The sequence below is a fragment of the Pipistrellus hanaki genome (assembly GCF_964339955.1).
Source record: "Pipistrellus hanaki genome assembly, chromosome: 11".
In the NCBI taxonomy this organism is placed as follows: domain Eukaryota; kingdom Metazoa; phylum Chordata; class Mammalia; order Chiroptera; family Vespertilionidae; genus Pipistrellus; species Pipistrellus hanaki.
This window is the reverse complement of record NC_140513.1, coordinates 21,784,647-21,803,825: the sequence shown is the minus strand read 5'-3', so window position 1 is coordinate 21,803,825 and position 19,179 is coordinate 21,784,647. Positions and strand designations below refer to the sequence as shown.

Here is a 19,179-nt window from a genome sequence, read left to right as displayed (position 1 = left end):
GTGAGGTGCAGTTGAGCGACCAATGATCTCTGGAATCAGAGAGTCTAAGATTGAAACCCTGATCCTCTATCATCTATCAAGGTGACTCACCTTGAGCAAGTTACTTAACTTTCCTTTCTCAGCTCTCTAAGTTTATAAAATGGGAGTGATGTGATCAAATGTATTAAAAGTGAAAAGCCAGCCTGGAGGCGAAGGGGCAGGGCTTTGGAAGTCATGGGCATATTGGAAGGTCTGGAAGAGCAGGGTACTTGGCCCTGTGTTCCCATACTAGAGGAGAGGAACCTGGGCAGGATAGCAAGGCTCCCAGCTAGTCACTAATTCCCAGGACCATATAAGGATGGGAGGAGAGGGTGGATGGGAGGTGGAGAGAGGAGTGCAGCAGAAATAATGCTGTTTTTCTAAAACTTTAAGAGAAGCACAGAAGGTACCGAGGTGATATAGCAAGGTGCAGGTTAAACTGGCACTGAGCCAGGCCTTTTCTACTCTTCTGACCAGAACAGAAGACATCAGGAAACCTGGCCCTCCACAAACCCTTAGGGGTGTAGCAAATGAGGAGTGAAGGCACTGTTGGGAGCACCGGGCAGGAAAGTGCCAACTATGTACCAAGGGGACACTAGCAATTGTCCATAGGTAGGTGTGAACCATGCAGAAAGGACTCTGAGGTCTTCTGAGGAAAAAGGAATTGAACCTCCAGTCTGCCTTCAAACGACAACTCTCTCCAGGGCCTGCAGCCTGCTGGTCTGGCCCTGCAGATGTCCAGCCCTCCAATCACATGAGCCAAATGCTTAGGTCTCCGTCTCTCTCGCTATCTCTGGCCAGCCCTGAAAATGTGTGGATTCCTCAGATACATATACTAATTTCTAGAATAAACACGAAGACACCAATATTTAATTAACTCAAAAGCGATAGGTGTTCTGATTATTTTGGCTATGTAACAAACCACCCCACATGTAGAGTTGTGCAACAGTAATTGATTTTGCTCAGACATTATGTGGGTCAGGAACCAGGACAGGACTCAGTGGGATCTGCTTTTTCCTATACCAATGGTCGGCAAACTCATTAGTCAACAGAGCCAAATATCAACAGTACAACGATTGAAATTCCTTTTGAGAGCCAAATTTTTTAAACTTCTTCTAACGCCACTTCTTCAAAATAGACTTGCCCTGGCCGTGGTATTTTGTGGAAGAGCCACACTCAAGGGGCCCAAAGAGCCACATGTGGCTTGTGAGCCGCAGTTTGCCGACCTCGGCCCTATACCATGATGTATGGTATCAGAACTGGAAGATGAAAGTCAGGGATATAAAATCAGCTGAGGACTCGGTTTTCCATGTCTGGAATTTGACGCTGGCTCACAGCTGGGGCATTATCTCTCCTACGTTGGGGTCTAAAAGTGTTCTTTTGGCAGGGGCTGCTTTGGGTTTCCTCACAGCTTGGTCTGTGTTCCAAGGGAAAACCTCCGGAGAGAAAAACCAAGTAGAGACTATATCCCTTTTATATCGTAGCCTTAGAGGTCATACTGCATAAATCTCTGTCATTTTATATTGGATGTGCCCATCAAAGGTCAAGTAGAGAGAACATAGCCCGCAGGCAGGGCTGTCAGGGTCCCAGGCCACTCCAGGGTGAGATGCCCCCGTGGTGGGGACAATGGGAGTCCCGAAGCTGATGGACCCCCTGATTGTCTTGAAGGAGGGCTGGCTGCCCCCTGCTTCCCACCCCCCCATAGGGTAGGAAGCAGCCTGTGAGCAAAAGGTGATCTGGGGCTGTGGGTGTTAGGCCTTTAACCCAACTGCCAGCAATTGGGAAGTCCATGCATCTGCGTGAGGAACTGGGCCAGTGTGCTCAGTGCTCAGGTGAACAACAGTGAGGCGTCTTGAGAACAAGGGGGAGGGCCCAGATGACCAGCGAGAAGTGGTGAAGTGAATAAGGGCCATGGGAACACCCGGAAGAGGTCAGGTGAACACAGGCTTGGGGACAACCTGAAGTGGTGACATGGCCGAGGGGGAGAGGTAGGCCCAGGTGAACAGCCGGAAGCGGTCCAGTGAGCACAGGTGGAAGGACAAGAAGGAAAGGGAGGGAGGCAGGACCTAGTGGCCAGCTGGGCATGGTTTCGTCATCAGGGGCCAGGTGGACAGCCGGAAGTTAGTCAGGTAAGCCAGTGCCTGGGAAACGCCGAGGAGTGGTCTGTGAGCCCGGGGATGGGGTCAGGGGCCAACCGGAAGTGGTTATGTGATGGCCTCAGTCTGCGGGGCCCAGATGAACACCCAGAAGTGGTCTGGTGAGCCCGAGGGGGTGGGACCGGTGGCCAGCTGGACTTGATTACATCATCCAGGGGGAGGAGCCAGGTGGACCGACTGAAGTGGTGACTGAAAGCCGGAATGGGCTGAGCCCCCAGGGCCCAGGTGAGCACCCAGAAGTGGTCCCGTGAGCCAGGGCTTGGGGCCCGGTCAACAGCTTGAGATGGCACGTGAATTGACTGGTGGGGCCACCTGGATGTGGAGGAGGGTCACAAGGGCATGCAAAAGGCCCACTTTCCTGTGATCAGGACCCTGGATGGCACCAAGAAGGTCCCTGTCCTCAAGGAAGGGTGTCCCCGTGAGTGAGACAGAAAGCTGGCCCTCAGGGCATGGCCACCTGTAAGTGACTCTGGGGGGCCAGAACGTGACTCCCAGAGAAAGGGTGTTCAGGGGCTTAACACCGCTCTGGCCGGGATTTCAAACCCCCAGGCAGGGCTGTCTGGGTTGCAGGCCACTCCAGGGTGAGATGCTCCCATGATGGGGATGATGGGGAGTCCCGAGGCTGATGGACCCCATGGCTGTCTTGAAGGAGGGCTGGCGGCCGCCTGCTTGCCTCCCTCCCCACGGGCTCGGAGGCAGCTTGTGAACAGGTGATCTGGGGCTGTGGGTAGTTAGGTCTCTAACCCAGCTTCCAGCGATTGGAAAGTGCAGCCCCCCGCGTGAGGAATTATTGAGCCGGTGAATGTGGTGTAATGGTCAGGTGAACAGGGGCGGTGTCTTTAAAACAAGGGAAGGGCCCAGGTGACCAGCTGGGCATGGTCAGGTGAACAAGGGCCTGGGTAACACCTGGAAGTGGGGAGGTGAACAAGGGGTTGGGGCCCGGTTGCCAGCTGGAAGTGGTCTTGTCATCAGGGGAAGGGGCTGGGTGGATATCAGGAAGCGGTGATGTGAAGGAGAGGGGTTGGTGGGCTGGCCAGGTGGTCAGCTGGAAGTGGTTAGGTGAAGAAGGGGATGGGCCCAGAACCAGCTGGAATTGGTTGTTATCAAGGGGAGGGGCCAGCTGGACAGTGGGAAGTGGTGAAGTGTCAGAGCCGGTAGGCTGGGCCCAGGTAAACAGCCCGAAGTGGTCAGATGAACAAGTGCTTGGTGCCAATTTAGTGGCTGGAAGTGGTCATGTTCATAGGCTGGTGGGGCCACGTGAATGTGGCGGAGGAAGTAAACTCCCACAGACCCCCTCCTCATATTGGGAGAAATAGTAGTCACAATGTTTTCAAAAAGCATGTGGACCCTAGCTAGTTTGACTCCGTGGATAGAGAATTTGTCTGTGGCCTGAAGGGTCCCGGGTGTGACTCCAGTCAAGGGCATGTACATTGGTTTCAGGCTCCTTGTCCTGGTCGGGTGTGTATGGAAGCTACCAACTAATGTGCCTCTCTCACATTAGTGCTTCTCTCAGTCTCTCCCTCTGCCTTCCACTCTCTATAAAAATCAATGGAAAAAATATCCTCGGGTGCATTGAAAAATTAAAAAAAATAAAAAATAACTTTTTTGGATGAAATACATGTGTGCACGTCTATTCGTGCAGCTGTCTTTGGGAAATATAATCTGCCACAATAGGAAAAGAGAAATAAAAGATTAAATAATAAAGGTCTAAGTATATGTGTCTAGGAAAAAAAAACAATATATGTTATGGTATTGTCCATGGCTTCAGGCATCCTCTGGGGGTCTTGGAATATATCTCACTCAGATATGTTATTCTCTAGCCATATCTAAAGTCTGAACAAAAAATAATTCCTGATTAACCACATCCTCCTTTAATCATTTTGTCATTCAGAACTATTTGAGAAATTTCCACAAATTAAGTACCCCAAAGGGTACAAATACTCACTACCCTCCTGGATATTCATAGGTACTCAAGGGCATTTTTAAATGTTATAGGGAAGAAAAAAAAAAAGGTTTGAAATAAACACTCTTTTAAAGAGAACACCCAATTATAGAATCTGGTATATTTATTACAGAAAAAGTCCCAACACTTAATAATTGGCACATATTCTTCTTTTTTTTTTTTTTTTTCATTTATAATCCACTAAGGAAATGGCAAGGCAGAAAAACAAATTTCACCTTTAAAAAAATTAAAAACACAACCAATTCAAGAAATCTACTTTAATTTCAACAGAGATTACTTCGGGATGAACAGAATCATTCGCTACTATTTCTAGTTGTAACATCTTTCTATAATATCCCCCACAAACTTTTATATTTCTATTATACCTATCTAATTTGTTTGCTCAACTGTATATACACTGCCTATCATACTACCTTAAAGAGTACTGACAGACTTAAAACATTTTCTTGCCTATGAAGAATGCAACCACTTCTGAACACAACACGCCATGGCCTTATATTTTAAACCCAAGTTAGTGTCTGAAGAAGGAATTTTTCACAAATTATGAATGGCCTGTTTCTATTTTGTAAAGTTTCAGCAAATGTGAAAAAAATGAAATCTTGTTATTTGTCAATTCATGATGTTATGGGGGGGGGGGGAAATAATGCATTCTTCCACAGAATAAGTGGTTTTAGAGAACAGTTCTGATAGTATTTCAAAGTATCAAAAGGTCTGATAGGTAGCCTCCTTGTTGGGGGGGGGGGAAGGTTCGATGATTACAATAATTTCAATTCCTCTTCTGAATTGCTCAGTAGCCCCAAGTGATTTTTATATTGGGAGGCAGATTGCTGGCCACGAGTTCATCAAATTTAGATCTGTCTTGAACGGGCACCTTGTAGAACTCAAGAACGTCTCTGACCCTGCACATTTCATGGAGCCTGGAGTTGGGCACCGCATGGCCCAGGTCATCGGCTAACCGTGCCAACAAGCTGAACTTCAGACGACCATCGTCCAGGGAGATGTCCTGCCAGCTGCTAGCAGCAGATGAGCCAAAAATGACTTTGACGCTGGATTCCAAACGGCTCTGGAGATCTTCGGGTGGCGCGTACGTCCGGCTCCGTAAGGGCGGACACGCCAGGAGAGGCTCTTTCTTCACCTCCTCCACGGTCTCGGCCTCCACGGTCTCGGCCACCACGGGCTTTTTCTGTTCTCTGCAATGATCAAACACGAACACGTGAATCTTTGGCTCACGGCCTTCGTGAAGCTGACAGCCACCACAAGTGGATGGGCCCCGCCGCCGCTCGCCCGCGGACACCGGCGCTGAAGTCCAGCGCGGAAGCCTAACGCGCTAGGTCAAGCGCAGGACCAGGGAATCGTCCCTTCATCTTCCTCCGTTTCTTCCCTTGCTTCCCATGACTGTGACCCACCACCTACCCTTTCGCTTTACCTGAATCGAGACCAAAATTCTCGGCGTGGGAACCCAGCGATCATCCACGTGAGGCCTTTTCTCGAAACGCCGGGCACTAAGGGCGCCGCCATCTCGGTGGAGCGCTACCCGACGAAGCTCCGCCCCCGGCCCGCAGAGACGCTCCAAGACTAGCCAATCGGGTGTAAGCTTAGTGGCAGACGTTCTCCGTTCCTAGTAAGCATCTCCCGCGGTATGCCGGGAAGTGTAGTCCTGAGCAGGCTGGACCGCGGCGCGCTCTCGGAGCATGACGGGAGTTGTAGTTCGGCGGAGTCCCGGGAAGGTTCCGGGTGACGCCTTCTGGTCTGGGGGCGGGCGGTCAAAGCGCTCCTGGGCTGAGAGGAGGAGAAACTGACAACGGGGTGGAGGCTCTAGCGGGGCCTGGAAGGCTGTGCGACCAGCAGGGGAGGGGAGTTCGGGGTCTGGGGGCGGCCAAGAAGCGCTTCTGTAATGCTGCTGGGGTCGTGACCGCTCGGGGAACCTAGACGGGACCTGGCCAGATCCAGCCTGGAGGCCTCTCCCTGGTCGGGCCTAAGCTCCCAACGGTCCGATAGGCCTCACCAGAGACTCCTTTCCGTGCGCGCTCCAGGTTCCTGCCCGAATTTCTGGCCAGGAGATGGCCTCCCCGAGCCCCCCGCTGGACCCAAAGGTAAGTCGCCCCTCCGGGTCTCCCAGTCCTCTCAGCACTACTCCAGCTAGGCCGCGCTCCACAGCCCCCTTCCCCCCCCCCCCCCCCCCCCCCCAATAGCGGTCTTGGGGCCCGTACAGTGTGAGGAAGTAGCCTTCCCTGCTGCTCAGGGTGCGGTTCGCGATTAAGCTGCCCCCCGGGCTCCTTTTGATCAGGAGCGACCTGATAAGTTAGTAAATGCTCCCTTCTAGGGCTCTCATTTGTCAGTGTGCCAGGGGAGGCATCCTTTTGGACCCTCCTCTGTGCCTTCTGCGCCTGTCACTACGCGTGGATCCACAATAGGCGTTTAGAGAACTTCATGGAATTGAGCTGAACAGGATCACAAGCCAGTGCGAATAGAGAATCAGAATGGGGTAATGAGGTGAAGAAAGCTTGAGGGGTCCTTGGCGAAGCTTACTAAAATCAAAATGTTGGGATATAATTATTAAGCCACAAAAGCCTTATCCTTAGGCCCCTGACTCCCAAGGACAAGGATCCAGCTCGGTTATTCTGAGTGCCTGTCTGTTGGAGTCCGTTCCCAGAACGGGAGGCCCGTTTGGAACTCTTAGTTCCTATGTTCCTTCTAGCCTACCCCGCCCTGGTAAGTGCCACTGTCAGTGGTAGACAGCAAGGGCTGACCACAGAAATGGTGCTATTTCAGGGGTTGCTGAGATTTGAGGATGTGGCTGTGTTTTTTACCCAGGAGGAGTGGGATTATCTGGATCCAGCTCAGAGAAGCTTATATAAAGATGTCATGATGGAGAATTATGGAAACCTGGTCTCACTGGGTAAGAATCTGCTGTTCCTCTGATTAAAATATCTGAGAGGCTGTCAGACAACAGACTCTGAGAACACTTGGACCAGTACCAGTACCAGAACTGCTTTGTTCCAAACTTCTGATTCAAACCTACCAGCCATTCATTGTTTACGTGACTCTGACCCCTTGAATCCTTGCAGTGACCAAAATACAAAGCCTTTCTGGCTTCCTGTCTTCGTAATATCTTTCCCATATTGCTCTGTACTTTCCCTCCTGGCTCATCCTCCCACTGCTTTCCTCCCACCCCTCGTCACTGCCTTCTGGAGCCGCTGTTCCTCTTCACATAATGTTCCTTACCCCTCCTGGCCTTAACTGAAACCTGGCACTGTCCCAAGGACACTACTTCTTTTGGGAGGGACTGCTTATTCTCCCACATCCTCTTCCTTTCCCGTCCTCTGTCTCAAGGCTGGAAGGGAAAAATTGCCCTTCTCCCAGCTTTTCCATGTTCTTCCCAAAGCATTTGTTTTCCAGCTTCAAGCACAATATCTCCCCTTGAGGCCTCAGCAGTCTTGTTCTACCCACTCAATTCCTTTTCGCTGCCATTTGTCAGCTTTTTTTGGATCCTCACACTTAGACTTGGTCACATGTTTCAGAGTCCTCTATGCTAACCTATATCATTGATGAAACAGTCATTCCTTAAGCCTCAGAGTACCTCGATGACATTGTCTTCAGGGACCCTGCTTTCCCTTTTTATTCAGCAACTCACATCAAGGATCATGTCCTTAATTTTATCGAAACTGGAGCTTACTATAACTTCTTCCTTTCCGTTCTTCCTCTCCTACTCCTTTCCTAATAAACCTGTTCATTCTTAATGATGTTTCCTGTTCCTTGACTTCTCTGTTGTTTTTTTCTCTCATTTTTAAAAAATGTATTTTATTGATTTTCCACAGAGAGGAAGGAAGAGGGATAGAGAGCTAGAAACGTCGATGAGAGAGAAACATCGACCAGCTGCCTCCTGCGCACCCCCTGCAGGGGATGTGCCCGCAACCAATGTACATGCCCTTGACCGGAATCGAATCTGGGACCCTTCAGTCTGCAGACCGATGCTCTATCCACTGAGCCAAACCGGTTTCGGCTCTCTCCTCATTTAATTCGTGAATCTGTATTTAAAGTTATCACCAGCATGCTCTTGTCTACCTTGTCATTATGCTCTACCCATTCTGCAAGCTTGAAATCCTGTATTCATTATAAAATCCACCTTTTCTCTCCTCCCTGAGTTACTAAACACAGCAGGAGAAATTCTTTAACTGAAAGGATTGATGCCTTGTATATATGCATGGTTTTTCTTCTAGTCTCGACTGGGTTTTTACATCTCAAAAAGTTTTTATTCTTGATTTCATCATTCCCCTGTTTCTTTAGTGATTATTTCAAAAACAAGAGTTTTCCTTCAGTCCATCACTGAGTAGCAGACCTTACCTTCTGTTTCACCAAGAAGAGAGAGGCCACTAAACATGAACTCAACTTTTCAGTCCCTCATCTGCACACTTAAGGCTGCCCCATCTTCCTGCTTCGCCAACTACTTAGACATCAGTTATTCTTTGCTTTTCCCCTCTTTAGTTTCTGTCTCTATTCCTTCTCTTCTGATGTCTTTATTCTGATAATAGGTATGTTCATGGCTCTTTCAATTGGGGAAAGAAGAAAACTATCTTTTGAGCCACAATCTGCCTCTTGTTGCTCCCTATAACCTGCTACTTATTCTCTTCACAACCAAGTTTTTCTATGTGTAGTTAATGTGTTCTATACTTTTTTCTCTAAGCTGTTTTTTTTTTTTTTTTTTATCTTTACTACTCCCCTTTAATTGTTTAACATTGATCTATAGCCCAATTGTCAAATGCAAAAGACTCTCTTTGGCCCTTATTTTTAAGTTCCACCTCTCTATAGCTATTTGAAATTTATTATTGTTTCCTTCAGTTGCCTTGCACTCTCAGACTTCCTCTCAGTCTATATACTTTCCTTGGTGGACCTTATCCATACTCGTTTCATCGGCTACCATCATGTGATGGTAAGTCTCATATCTTTCTCTCTACCTAAGAGAGATAATATGGAGCCTAACTGTCTAAATAAAAATCCTGGTTCCACCACTTACTAGTCTTATAACCATAGGTCAACTACTTAACTTATCTGTGCCTCAGTTTCTTTTTTTTATAAAATGGGAATGATAACAGCACTTACTTCTTAGGGTTATTGTGAGCATTACCTGAGTTAATATATGTAAAGCACTTAGGACACTGACTAGCATGTAGTAAGTACAATATACATGTTGATTGCTATCATCACTACTATTGTCATCTTCTTTGTTGAGCTCTGAATTCCTAGTAATCTCTTTTTGAAGACCACACAAGATACCTGACAAATCTCAAATAATTCATTAAAATCTCAAGGGCCTCTTCTTCAGAATTGAGCACTCCTTCCTCTGCTACCTTGTATATGGTACACAGACATTGTTTAATTTATCACACTTTGCTGTAGTTATTCTTTGTTATTTTTTTTTAATTAGGTTGATCTCCATGAGGTCAGTACATCATTTCATGGTTATGTTGCCATCTCCCATTTATGTATATAGAAAAAAAAGTTCCGTCATTTCAACATATGTGCTTTATGTTTTTTATTATTTATTTACCACAAGTAAAGGTCAGGAATTGTTATCTTTCTTTAAAAAAAAATTTTAAGTATTAATATATTTTATTGACTTTTTACAGAGAGGAAGGGAGAGGGAAAAAGAGTTAGAAACATCGATGAGAAAGAAACATCAATGAGAGAGAAACATCAATCAGCTGCCTCCTGCACACCCCCTACTGGGGATGTGCCCGAAACCAAGATAATGCTCTTGACTGGAACTGAACCTGAGATCTTTCAGTCCACAGGCAGAAGCTCCATCCACTGAGCCAAACCAGTTAGAGCTCTTTTAAAATTTTTTTACTGTTTTACTTTATTACTGCTGTGCTCCATGTGAGTGACATAGGTGCTTTGTACGTTGGTTCCAATTTACAGTGAAAATCGTGTTACATTGCGCCGTAGAAACGGATCTCCTACATAACCTGAGGGAGCCGTTTCGCAGCCTGGAGGATCTGGGAGTGCCTCCTGAAGGAGGGGGGCCCATGACAACTGGGGCTGGAGACAATAATACGTGATGTGGAGAGAGAGGACCTATTGCATGCTAATTGTCCCTCTCACCATTCTTCTAGTTGCTATGATGCACACTGACCTCTAGGGGGCAGATGCTCTGACCAGTAGGTTAGCTTACTCCTGGGGTCTGGCCAGGTCTGGATGAGATGGGCCGGACACACCATGGAGCCCTCCCGAAGTCCCTCCCCGGCCCTGATTGTGCACCAGTGGATGTCCGAGAGCTGGTTTCAGCTCAATCCCCGCAGGCCAGACCGAGGGATCTCATCAGTGCACAAATTCATGCACCAGGCCTCTAGTGGAATATATGAGCAGGATTGCAACTGGACATCAGAAAAGAACTAAAACCATAAATTGGATCACTGTCAGGAAGTTGAGAATTAACTCTGTCTTTGTGTCCTGTTTTTTTCTCCTTGGCAGAATAGTCTTTCCTCCTATGTTCACATGCTTATGTCCTTTAGTTTTTAGTTTCTGTCTTGATAAGTTACAATTCTAGTCATATTTAGACTATTTCAGTTTCAATTTCAAATTCCTGTGAAAGATGCATTTTGAGTGAGATATCTTACTCTAGACAAATTAGCTATGCTCACAAGATGGGAACCTATAATGCAAGTATGGCAGATTAACTCAGAAGGTGATTATACCTACCAAATGCAGATTAACTGGGTAGTCATTTCTAGGCTGCTCCATGTAGAAGCCTAGACTCATTAATTTCTTTGTCTATCTGCTTGACCTATATATTTTTATGCCAGTGCCTCTATTTTATTTACTTGAACAATATTTTACATTTTATGTCTGTTAAGATAAGTCATTCTTTCACATTCCTTTACAGGATAACTAATTTTCTGCATTCTTCTGGTTGGAATCTAAATTCGTTGGTTTTTTTTGTTTTGTTTTGTTTTATAGGATTTTGATTAGAGTGCAGTTAGGTTCATAGATTGGTTTGGGAAGAATGAAGATCCTTGTAATATTGAATCTCAATCTCTCTGTTTAACTGTCTTTTATGTCCTTCAGAAAAAATTTCTGGATGATTTTTCTGGGTCTTACTCTTTTCTTACTAGGATTATTTCTAGTTTATTTGTGATTTTTGTTATTACCGTGAAGAGCATACGTATTTTAATTTTCTACATTTCTATAAAATGGCTTTTCTTGGTAGTAAGAAACAGTATCTATTTTATATGCTAGTCTTATTATTGCTATTATATTAATATCACTTGCAAATAAATAAATAAAAATTATTCCTTTTAAAACATCCTCTGGAATAATATCTATTGAGTAAACATGAAGAGACTTTCCCTTCTTAAAAGAAATTTACAATCCAGTGAAACAGACAAAAATAAACAGTTAAAAGTACAGTGTACTAATAGCTTTAATGGAGTTATGGACAAGCGCTAGTGATGATAAAAAAAAAAAAAAAAAAAAAAAACCCAAAAAAACAACAGACCACCTAAATATGTCTAGTAGAAAGAGTGAAGGCTTTGTTGAAGAACTATTGCTTTGAATTGAATCTTTATATATATATATATATTTTTTAAAAATATATATTTTATTGATTTTTTACAGAGAGGAAGGGAGAGAAATAGAGAGCTAGAAATGTCGATGAGAGAGAACATCGACCAGCTGCCTCCTGCACACCCCCCACCGGGGATGCGCCTGCAACCAAGGTACATGCCCTTGACCAGAATCAAACCCAGGACCTTTCAGTCCGTAGGCCGACGCTCTACCACTGAGCCAAACTGGTTTTGGCTGAATTGAATCTTAAAGAGCAATCAAGAGTAGCCCAGCTGGTGTGGCTCAGCAGTTGAGCTCTGACCTAGGAACCAAGAAGTTGTGAGTTTCATTCCCTGTCAGGGCACATGCTGCTGGATCCCCAGTAGGGGTTGTGCAGCAGGCAGCCAATTGATGATGTTTCTCTTATTCATCGATGTTTCTATCTCTGACCCTCTCCCCTCCTCTCTCTAAAAAGCAATAAAAACATATTTTAACATAAATAAGTAAATATAGTAATCAAGAGTTTTTCAGGTACTGGTAAATAATGTTGGGGGACATTTAGTAAACAAGATACAAAGTGAAATGACATGAAAGATTATAACACAAGCAGTTTGTCCACTTAAACTATAGTAGAGTAGGTAGCCAGGTGAATTACAGTGTAGAAGTGGTGAGTATCACAGTGCAAAGAGCTTCAATTTGATCTTAGAAATAGAGTGCTGGTGAATCTACAGAAGATGACATGAATAGAATTCCATTTTGTGATGATTTCTCCGAATTCAGTGAAGTAAATGTAGTGTGGAGGCATATATAGAGTGAGATGGTGTAAACATGTGTAACAATAAACAGTTGGCAAAGGAAGAGAAATACATGAAGGAATTGTATTAAAAGGTCTAAGGAGAAGTAGGGTGACAATTAAGACTATAATGATACAGAAACCTAAAACAGATAGTGTCAAGAAATGGAAGTGGTCACCAGTGTCAGATGCTGCCATAGGAAATAAGGCCTGAAAAACATCCATTATATTTTTACCCAAAAGTTATTGGTGACTTAATAAGTTTCTCTAGATACTGGAAGCAGAAACCAGATCTCACAGTAGGTTGTAGAATAGATTGAATGGGAACAGGTTGGGCATGGAAAACATAGTTAGGAAATGAAGAGCTATACCTAAGATTTTTCCTCCCCAAGATTGGCTTTCATCAAGGGAAGGATTTCAGATTTTAGGTAAATGGTCATATTTGTATGTTGGTAGGAAGGTGTCCAAGGAGAATACAAATTGAAAACAGAGGGAAAAATGCTACTAATTAAACAAGTTCCCAGAGGCAAGTGGGATCAAGAGAAGGTAGATGGATTAGTCTTAGATAGGAATGGGGTATATATTGATGTACAATTGCAGATCATTTTATAGGTAGGGGGCAGAAAGTTGAAGGAGTTCTATCCTTTTTAATTGTGTGAAGGAAAAACACTCCAATGAAATTGAATTAGAGAAAATGCTATAAGTAGCCTAAGTAAAAGTAAAGTTTCTAGTAATTTGTACAGGGAATAATGTTTGTTTGTTTTGTTTTCTTTTGTTTGTTTGTTTGTTTGTTTGTTTGTTAGAATAAAATAACCTAATGACTGGTTTGGATTAAGTGAAAAAATTCAAAGATGACCTTACAGTTAGAAGACTAGAAAGTTGAGAGAAAAGGGGAACTCTAAAAAGGAAATTGTTTAAGCCAAATTTATGCTTAGTAGTGATTGAAACTCCCAATGAAGGTATCCAACAGGCAGTAAGAGATAGAAATTAGGAAAGAAGTCAGTATGCTACTAAGTTATATCATGAACCATTGTGTTATCTTTCCTCTAACACAGTGGTTCTCAACCTTTCTAATGCTGAGACCCTTTAATACAGTTCCTCATGTTGTGACCCCCGACCATAAAATTATTCTTGTTGCTACTTCATAACTATAATTTTGCTATTACAGTGTCTCTACAGCAGTGGTTCTCAACCTTTTGCAACCCACAGGTTGAGAACCGCTAGCAGGGTCACCTAAGACCATCGGAAAACACAGATTTACATTATGATTCATAACAGTTGCAAAATTATAGTTATGAAATAGCAACGAAAATAATTTTATGGTTGGGGGTCACCACAACATGAGGAACTGCATTAGAAGGATTGAGAACCACTGCGTGAGATTTTCATTTCTCAGTTGTCATGCAGCTTATCATTTGGAACTAAAGGGTTCCAACTTGGGTCTTAATATCTTTAGAGCGAGAATCATATATAGTTGAAGAATGTGGTGTGATTTGTTGTAGGTGGAGTCATAAGCTACCACAAACTGCTCTTTTTCTTTGTTTCTTCTATTAGTTCTCACCATGTTTCCTTACATTTATTTTATTCTGTCTTTCTGTATCATGGACACCATGTCACTTCAACCTATCATTATTTTTGTTAAAAGCCATTTTCTGTCTTGGTACAAAAACTGTTTTTTACTTAATATTTTTTTATCATATTTTTTTTCTCTCCACTTATATTTATTGTCCATTACATTTAGTAGGAGGCTTCATGTCTTATCTCTGAATCCTGGCTCATTACACAATGCCTGGAATACTTTTTATTGTAATAAATAAGTTCTTACTGATGAGTTAATTTTTGCTTTCCATGGTTTTTGTTTTTTATCTTTTTCAGTGTCATTTTATGTGTTCCTTTTTGTCAGTTATTTGGTCTACACATTTTATAATAATGCTATCTCATTCTAAATTTTCCTGAACTTATTATTTTCTTCCTGTGTTATTCTTTTTTCCTTGGTAGACCAGTTTATCCCACCACTACTTGTTTTAATTCTTTGTTTATTCACCTTACCTTGCATTAATTTACTATTGATTAATCAGACCTTTCTCTCAACTCTGCTTGCACCTGCAGACTCATTCTTTGCCTTATAAACACTCTTTTCATACCTCTTCTCCAAGAAAAAACATTTCATTACATCAGATAACTAATACTCAATAATGGTAATTATGTAGCTTATACTCTTATACCAAGTAATGGGTCCTGTTCTGAAAGCTTTGTGTATATGAACAAATGTAATCCTCAAAACAATATTCTGAGGTAGTAAACTACATTTGATAGTAGATTAATTTATCTTAATTTGATTTATATGAATTATTTAATTTTCTGACAGTTTCTCCTTACTAGGAAAGAACTTGGCTGATGTTTTTGTTTTCTATTTATTATTCTAGATGTTTTAAACAGAGATAAAGATGAGGAGCCAACTGTGAAACAAGAAATTGAGGAAATTGAGGAAGAAGTGGAGTCAAAGGGTATAATAGTTACAAGAATCAAAAGTGAAACTGACCAGGATCCCATGTGTAGAGAAACCTTTGAACTTGTTGGTAGGTTAGATAAACAGAGAGGAATCTTCTTATGGGAAATACCAAGGGAACCTTTGACCCAGGAACAAAGAATGTTCAGAGGAAACACTAACATTATTCGTAAGAGACCTAACTCAGAAGGGAAATGCCATAAATGTGAAGAATGTGGAAAGGGTTTTGTCCGCAAGGCCCATTTCATTCAACATCAACGGGTTCATACTGGTGAGAAACCGTTTCAATGCAATGAATGTGGGAAAAGTTTTAGTCGCAGTTCATTTGTTATTGAACATCAGAGAATTCACACTGGAGAAAGACCCTATGAGTGTAACTACTGTGGAAAAACCTTTAGTGTGAGCTCAACCCTTATTAGACATCAGAGAATCCACACTGGAGAGAGACCCTATCAGTGTAATCAGTGTAAACAGAGCTTCAGCCAGAGAAGGAGCCTTGTTAAACATCAGAGGATTCACACAGGTGAGAAACCCCATAAGTGTAGTGACTGTGGGAAGGCCTTCAGTTGGAAGTCACACCTTATTGAACATCAAAGAACTCACACTGGTGAAAAACCTTATCACTGTACCAAATGTAAAAAAAGCTTTAGCCGAAATTCATTACTAGTTGAACATCAGAGAATTCACACTGGAGAAAGACCCCATAAATGTGGTGAATGTGGGAAAGCCTTTAGATTAAGTACATACCTTATACAACACCAAAAAATCCACACTGGTGAGAAGCCTTTTCTTTGTATTGAATGTGGAAAAAGTTTCAGTCGGAGCTCATTTCTTATTGAACATCAGAGGATCCATACAGGTGAAAGACCTTATCAGTGCAAAGAGTGCGGGAAAAGCTTCAGTCAACTTTGCAACCTTACTCGTCATCAGAGAATCCACACAGGAGATAAACCCCATAAATGTAAAGAATGTGGAAAAGCCTTTAGTAGAAGCTCAGGTCTCATTCAGCATCAGAGAATTCACACCAGAGAGAAGACATATTCATACAATGAAACTAAAGAAAGTTTTGATCCAAATTGCAGTCCTGTTATACAGCAGGAAGTCTTCCCTAAGGAAAAATCGTATAAATGTGATGAATGTGGGAAAACTTTTAGTGTCAGTGCTCATCTTGTACAACATCAAAGAATCCACACTGGTGAAAAGCCCTACTTATGTACTGTGTGTGGGAAAAGCTTCAGTCGGAGCTCATTTCTTATCGAACATCAGAGAATCCACACTGGTGAGAGACCCTATCGATGTAGACAGTGTGGCAAAAGCTTTAGTCAACTTTGTAATCTTATTCGACATCAGGGTGTTCACACAGGTAATAAACCCCATAAATGTGATGAATGTGGAAAAGCCTTTAGCCGGAACTCAGGCCTTATTCAGCATCAAAGAATACACACAGGAGAGAAACCTTATAAATGTGAGAAGTGTGACAAAAGTTTTAGTCAACAGCGCAGCCTTGTCAACCATCAGAAGATGCATGCAGAAATGAAAACCCAAGAAACCCATGAATGTGATGCTTGTGGCGAAGCCTTCAATTGCCGCATATCTCTTATTCAGCATCAAAAATTGCACACTACATGGATGCAGTAAATGTAGAGAAATATTTAAGTTAGGCTGGACTTGATACTAGCTTACCCAAGTGCAGTTTCAACATTGCTCAATATGAGTCAGATTTAGTAAGAAAGGAAAGTATCTTTGGCCTAAGGCAAATGGTTTTTAGAGACTCTGCGTGGGCAACCAGCTGCCCACAGACATTTTTCATTAGCCTTTGTTTTGATGCCTCAGTAATGTATGCATCTTTTTAAAACAAATCTTTAAGGTTAAACCTGGGCTCAGAGCATTTGGTTATAATAATGAAGGGAGAATGACAAAGTTGCATTGATACAAGGGAGCTAGAACCACTCATGTTAGAAAACTAGAATAATTCTTCAGAGACCTTTGCCACCATCTTATACATTAATTCTTTTGGTTCTATGATGTGTTTGGCTATGCATGCCAAAGTCCAGTAATTGAGCATATGATGAAGCTTTTAAGGAAACAGCCCAGATTTTTTTTTTTTAAACTGATATCCAAAGTTTTTGTCATTGTTTTAAGCCAGTTATTTGGCACGTGAGTTACAAGAAAGCAGTTCCAATGCCTCGTGGTTCTCAGAAATGTGAAATGAGTGGACCATTAATTTTACATGTAAAGATTATGTGAGTAACAAACCTAGCAAAGATGTTACCAAGGAATCTTTGGGAGTGCCTTTTTCCCAAGATGGGCCCAAAAAGGTGGAGGAAGACACTATTCTTTTTGTGTCCTTCAATCTGTGAAAGATATTTGTAATCTTATACAAATAATTTTATTCCTTCACTACCAGTAGCATGTGAAAGTGTACATATTTTGATTGCCAAGAATTGAAGATAAAGAGACCTGGAGTCTGTTAGGAAGCTGAGATATTTTGGTATTGCTTTGGTTTTTATAGTAACTAGACTTTGCATGCAGTTTTAAAATTCTTATTTCTGGTACTAGGGCTCCCTTAGTTAAAGGTTACTATAAACCTATTGATTCATCGTTTCTAATCATTAAACCTGCTTTGGCCTTTTTTTTTTTTTTTTTTTTTTTTTGCTTTGTGTAAGAGTTCTTTGTTACTATAGTGTAAAATCTATAAATCTATCCTGTCAAATATATTACTGTGTTTAAAAATTAGAATCAAGGTTTAAAGGAAATTACTCTCACTTATTCCACCTGTGAGACAGTAGAGATATCCAGAGATAAATGTGTGGATCAAGATTTAAGAAAAATTTGAGTATTTTTCCATTCTGAACTTGAGGGAGGTTAAAGATAAGGGAAAGCAGGTAGACATTGGTTGTTATAATCTAAAGTTAATTCTAGCACTAATGGAAGAATTTTTTCTCTTTTTTTTTTTCTATAATGGAAGAATTTTATTTGGAGGTTTTCTTCCTCCAATTTGGTAGAAAAAAGAACAGAGTTAGTGTATGGAAATAGAGTGTGCATGACATGACCTGTTTTCAAAAAGTAGACATATTCATATTTTGAAAGTCAGAGAAAGAAGAGGGGTAGGCACTGCTAGGGGTAGAGTTAAGAGCCTCATAGATAATAAAGGTTTGAAGTACAATGGGGAGAATGGAAGACTTGGGGATGATGGCTTGTTGGGTGTTATAATAGGGCCCAGCTGAAATAAAGGACTATGAACTTTTAATAGAATTGCTCAAATTCCTTGTTGAGATAACATGGGACAATTTTGAAAGAAAATTTAAGAGTTGAATTAGATGAAGCAAGATATTAATAGATTTATTCAGGTTCTTCGGAGAATCAACCAATAAACCAAAAGGATAAATAGGTAAGCAGATGATGGGTGGGTGGGTGATTAGGTAGATTAGATGATGATATAGATAGATAGATAGATAGATAGATAGATAGATAGATAGATAGATAGATGATAAATAGAATAGGAATTGGCTCCTGTGAATATGGAGGCTAAGAACTTCCACAATGTGCCTGCCATCTGTAAGCTAGAGAACCACAAAAGCCAATGGTATAATTCAGTCTGAGTTCAGAGGCCTTAAAACAAGGAGCTTCCTATGAAGACTGGAGGAAATGCCCTAGTTTAGGCAGAGCGAATTTGTTCTTCCTCCACCTTTTTGTTGGTTTCAGGCCCTCAATGAATTAGGAGATGCCCACCAACATTGGTAAAGGCAATCTAGTGCAAATTTCTTTCAGAAGCACAATCACAGACACATCCAGAAAACATGTTTACCTGCATTCCTTAGCCCAGTCAAGTTGAAAAAATTAACCATCACAGTGGGTAACATAAAACAACCAGTAAAAAGGAGTCCTTGGTAGTGAAAGAAAAAAAATGGAAATCACTGTAAATATTCCATTTCTCTGAAATTTTTATGAGTAAGGCATTTCACTTTTTAAAAATATATATATATTATTGATTTTTTTTAAAGAGAGGAAGGGAGAGAGAGAGAGAGTTAGAAACATCAGTGAGAGAGAATCATCCATCAGCTGCCTCTTGCACACCCCCTACTGGGGATGTGCCCGTAACCAAGGTACATGCCCTTGATCGGAATCAAACCTGGGATCTTTCAGTCTGCAGGCCGATGCTCTATCCACTGAGCCAAACTGGTTTCGGCAGGCATTT

The 19,179-nt window shown here is 42.4% G+C and overlaps 2 protein-coding genes across 4 annotated transcripts; one reads left to right on the top strand and one right to left on the bottom strand.

Annotated features, from left to right (window-relative positions):
• Window positions 1-4,222: 4,222 nt before the first annotated feature.
• MRPL50 (mitochondrial ribosomal protein L50) lies at window positions 4,223-5,709 on the bottom strand. The gene is made up of 2 exons (XM_084899751.1): window positions 5,564-5,709; window positions 4,223-5,327 (listed from the first exon to the last, which is right to left on the bottom strand). The coding sequence occupies exons 1-2, from the start codon at window positions 5,653-5,655 to the stop codon at window positions 4,925-4,927; spliced, it is 495 nt and encodes a 164-aa protein (XP_084755877.1). The 5' UTR covers window positions 5,656-5,709; the 3' UTR covers window positions 4,223-4,924.
• Window positions 5,710-5,837: 128 nt separating this feature from the next.
• On the top strand, window positions 5,838-18,236 carry ZNF189 (zinc finger protein 189). 3 transcript variants are annotated; one of them, XM_084899745.1, is made up of 3 exons: window positions 5,838-6,230; window positions 6,955-7,036; window positions 14,899-18,236. In XM_084899745.1, exons 1-3 carry the CDS (start codon window positions 6,198-6,200, stop codon window positions 16,617-16,619), a joined length of 1,836 nt encoding a protein of 611 aa, XP_084755871.1. In that variant the 5' UTR covers window positions 5,838-6,197; the 3' UTR covers window positions 16,620-18,236. The 3 variants fall into 3 exon arrangements, with proteins under 3 accessions (XP_084755871.1, XP_084755870.1, XP_084755869.1); XM_084899744.1 differs by having other exon boundaries at window positions 6,952-7,036; XM_084899743.1 differs by having other exon boundaries at window positions 6,910-7,036.
• Window positions 18,237-19,179: the final 943 nt, after the last annotated feature.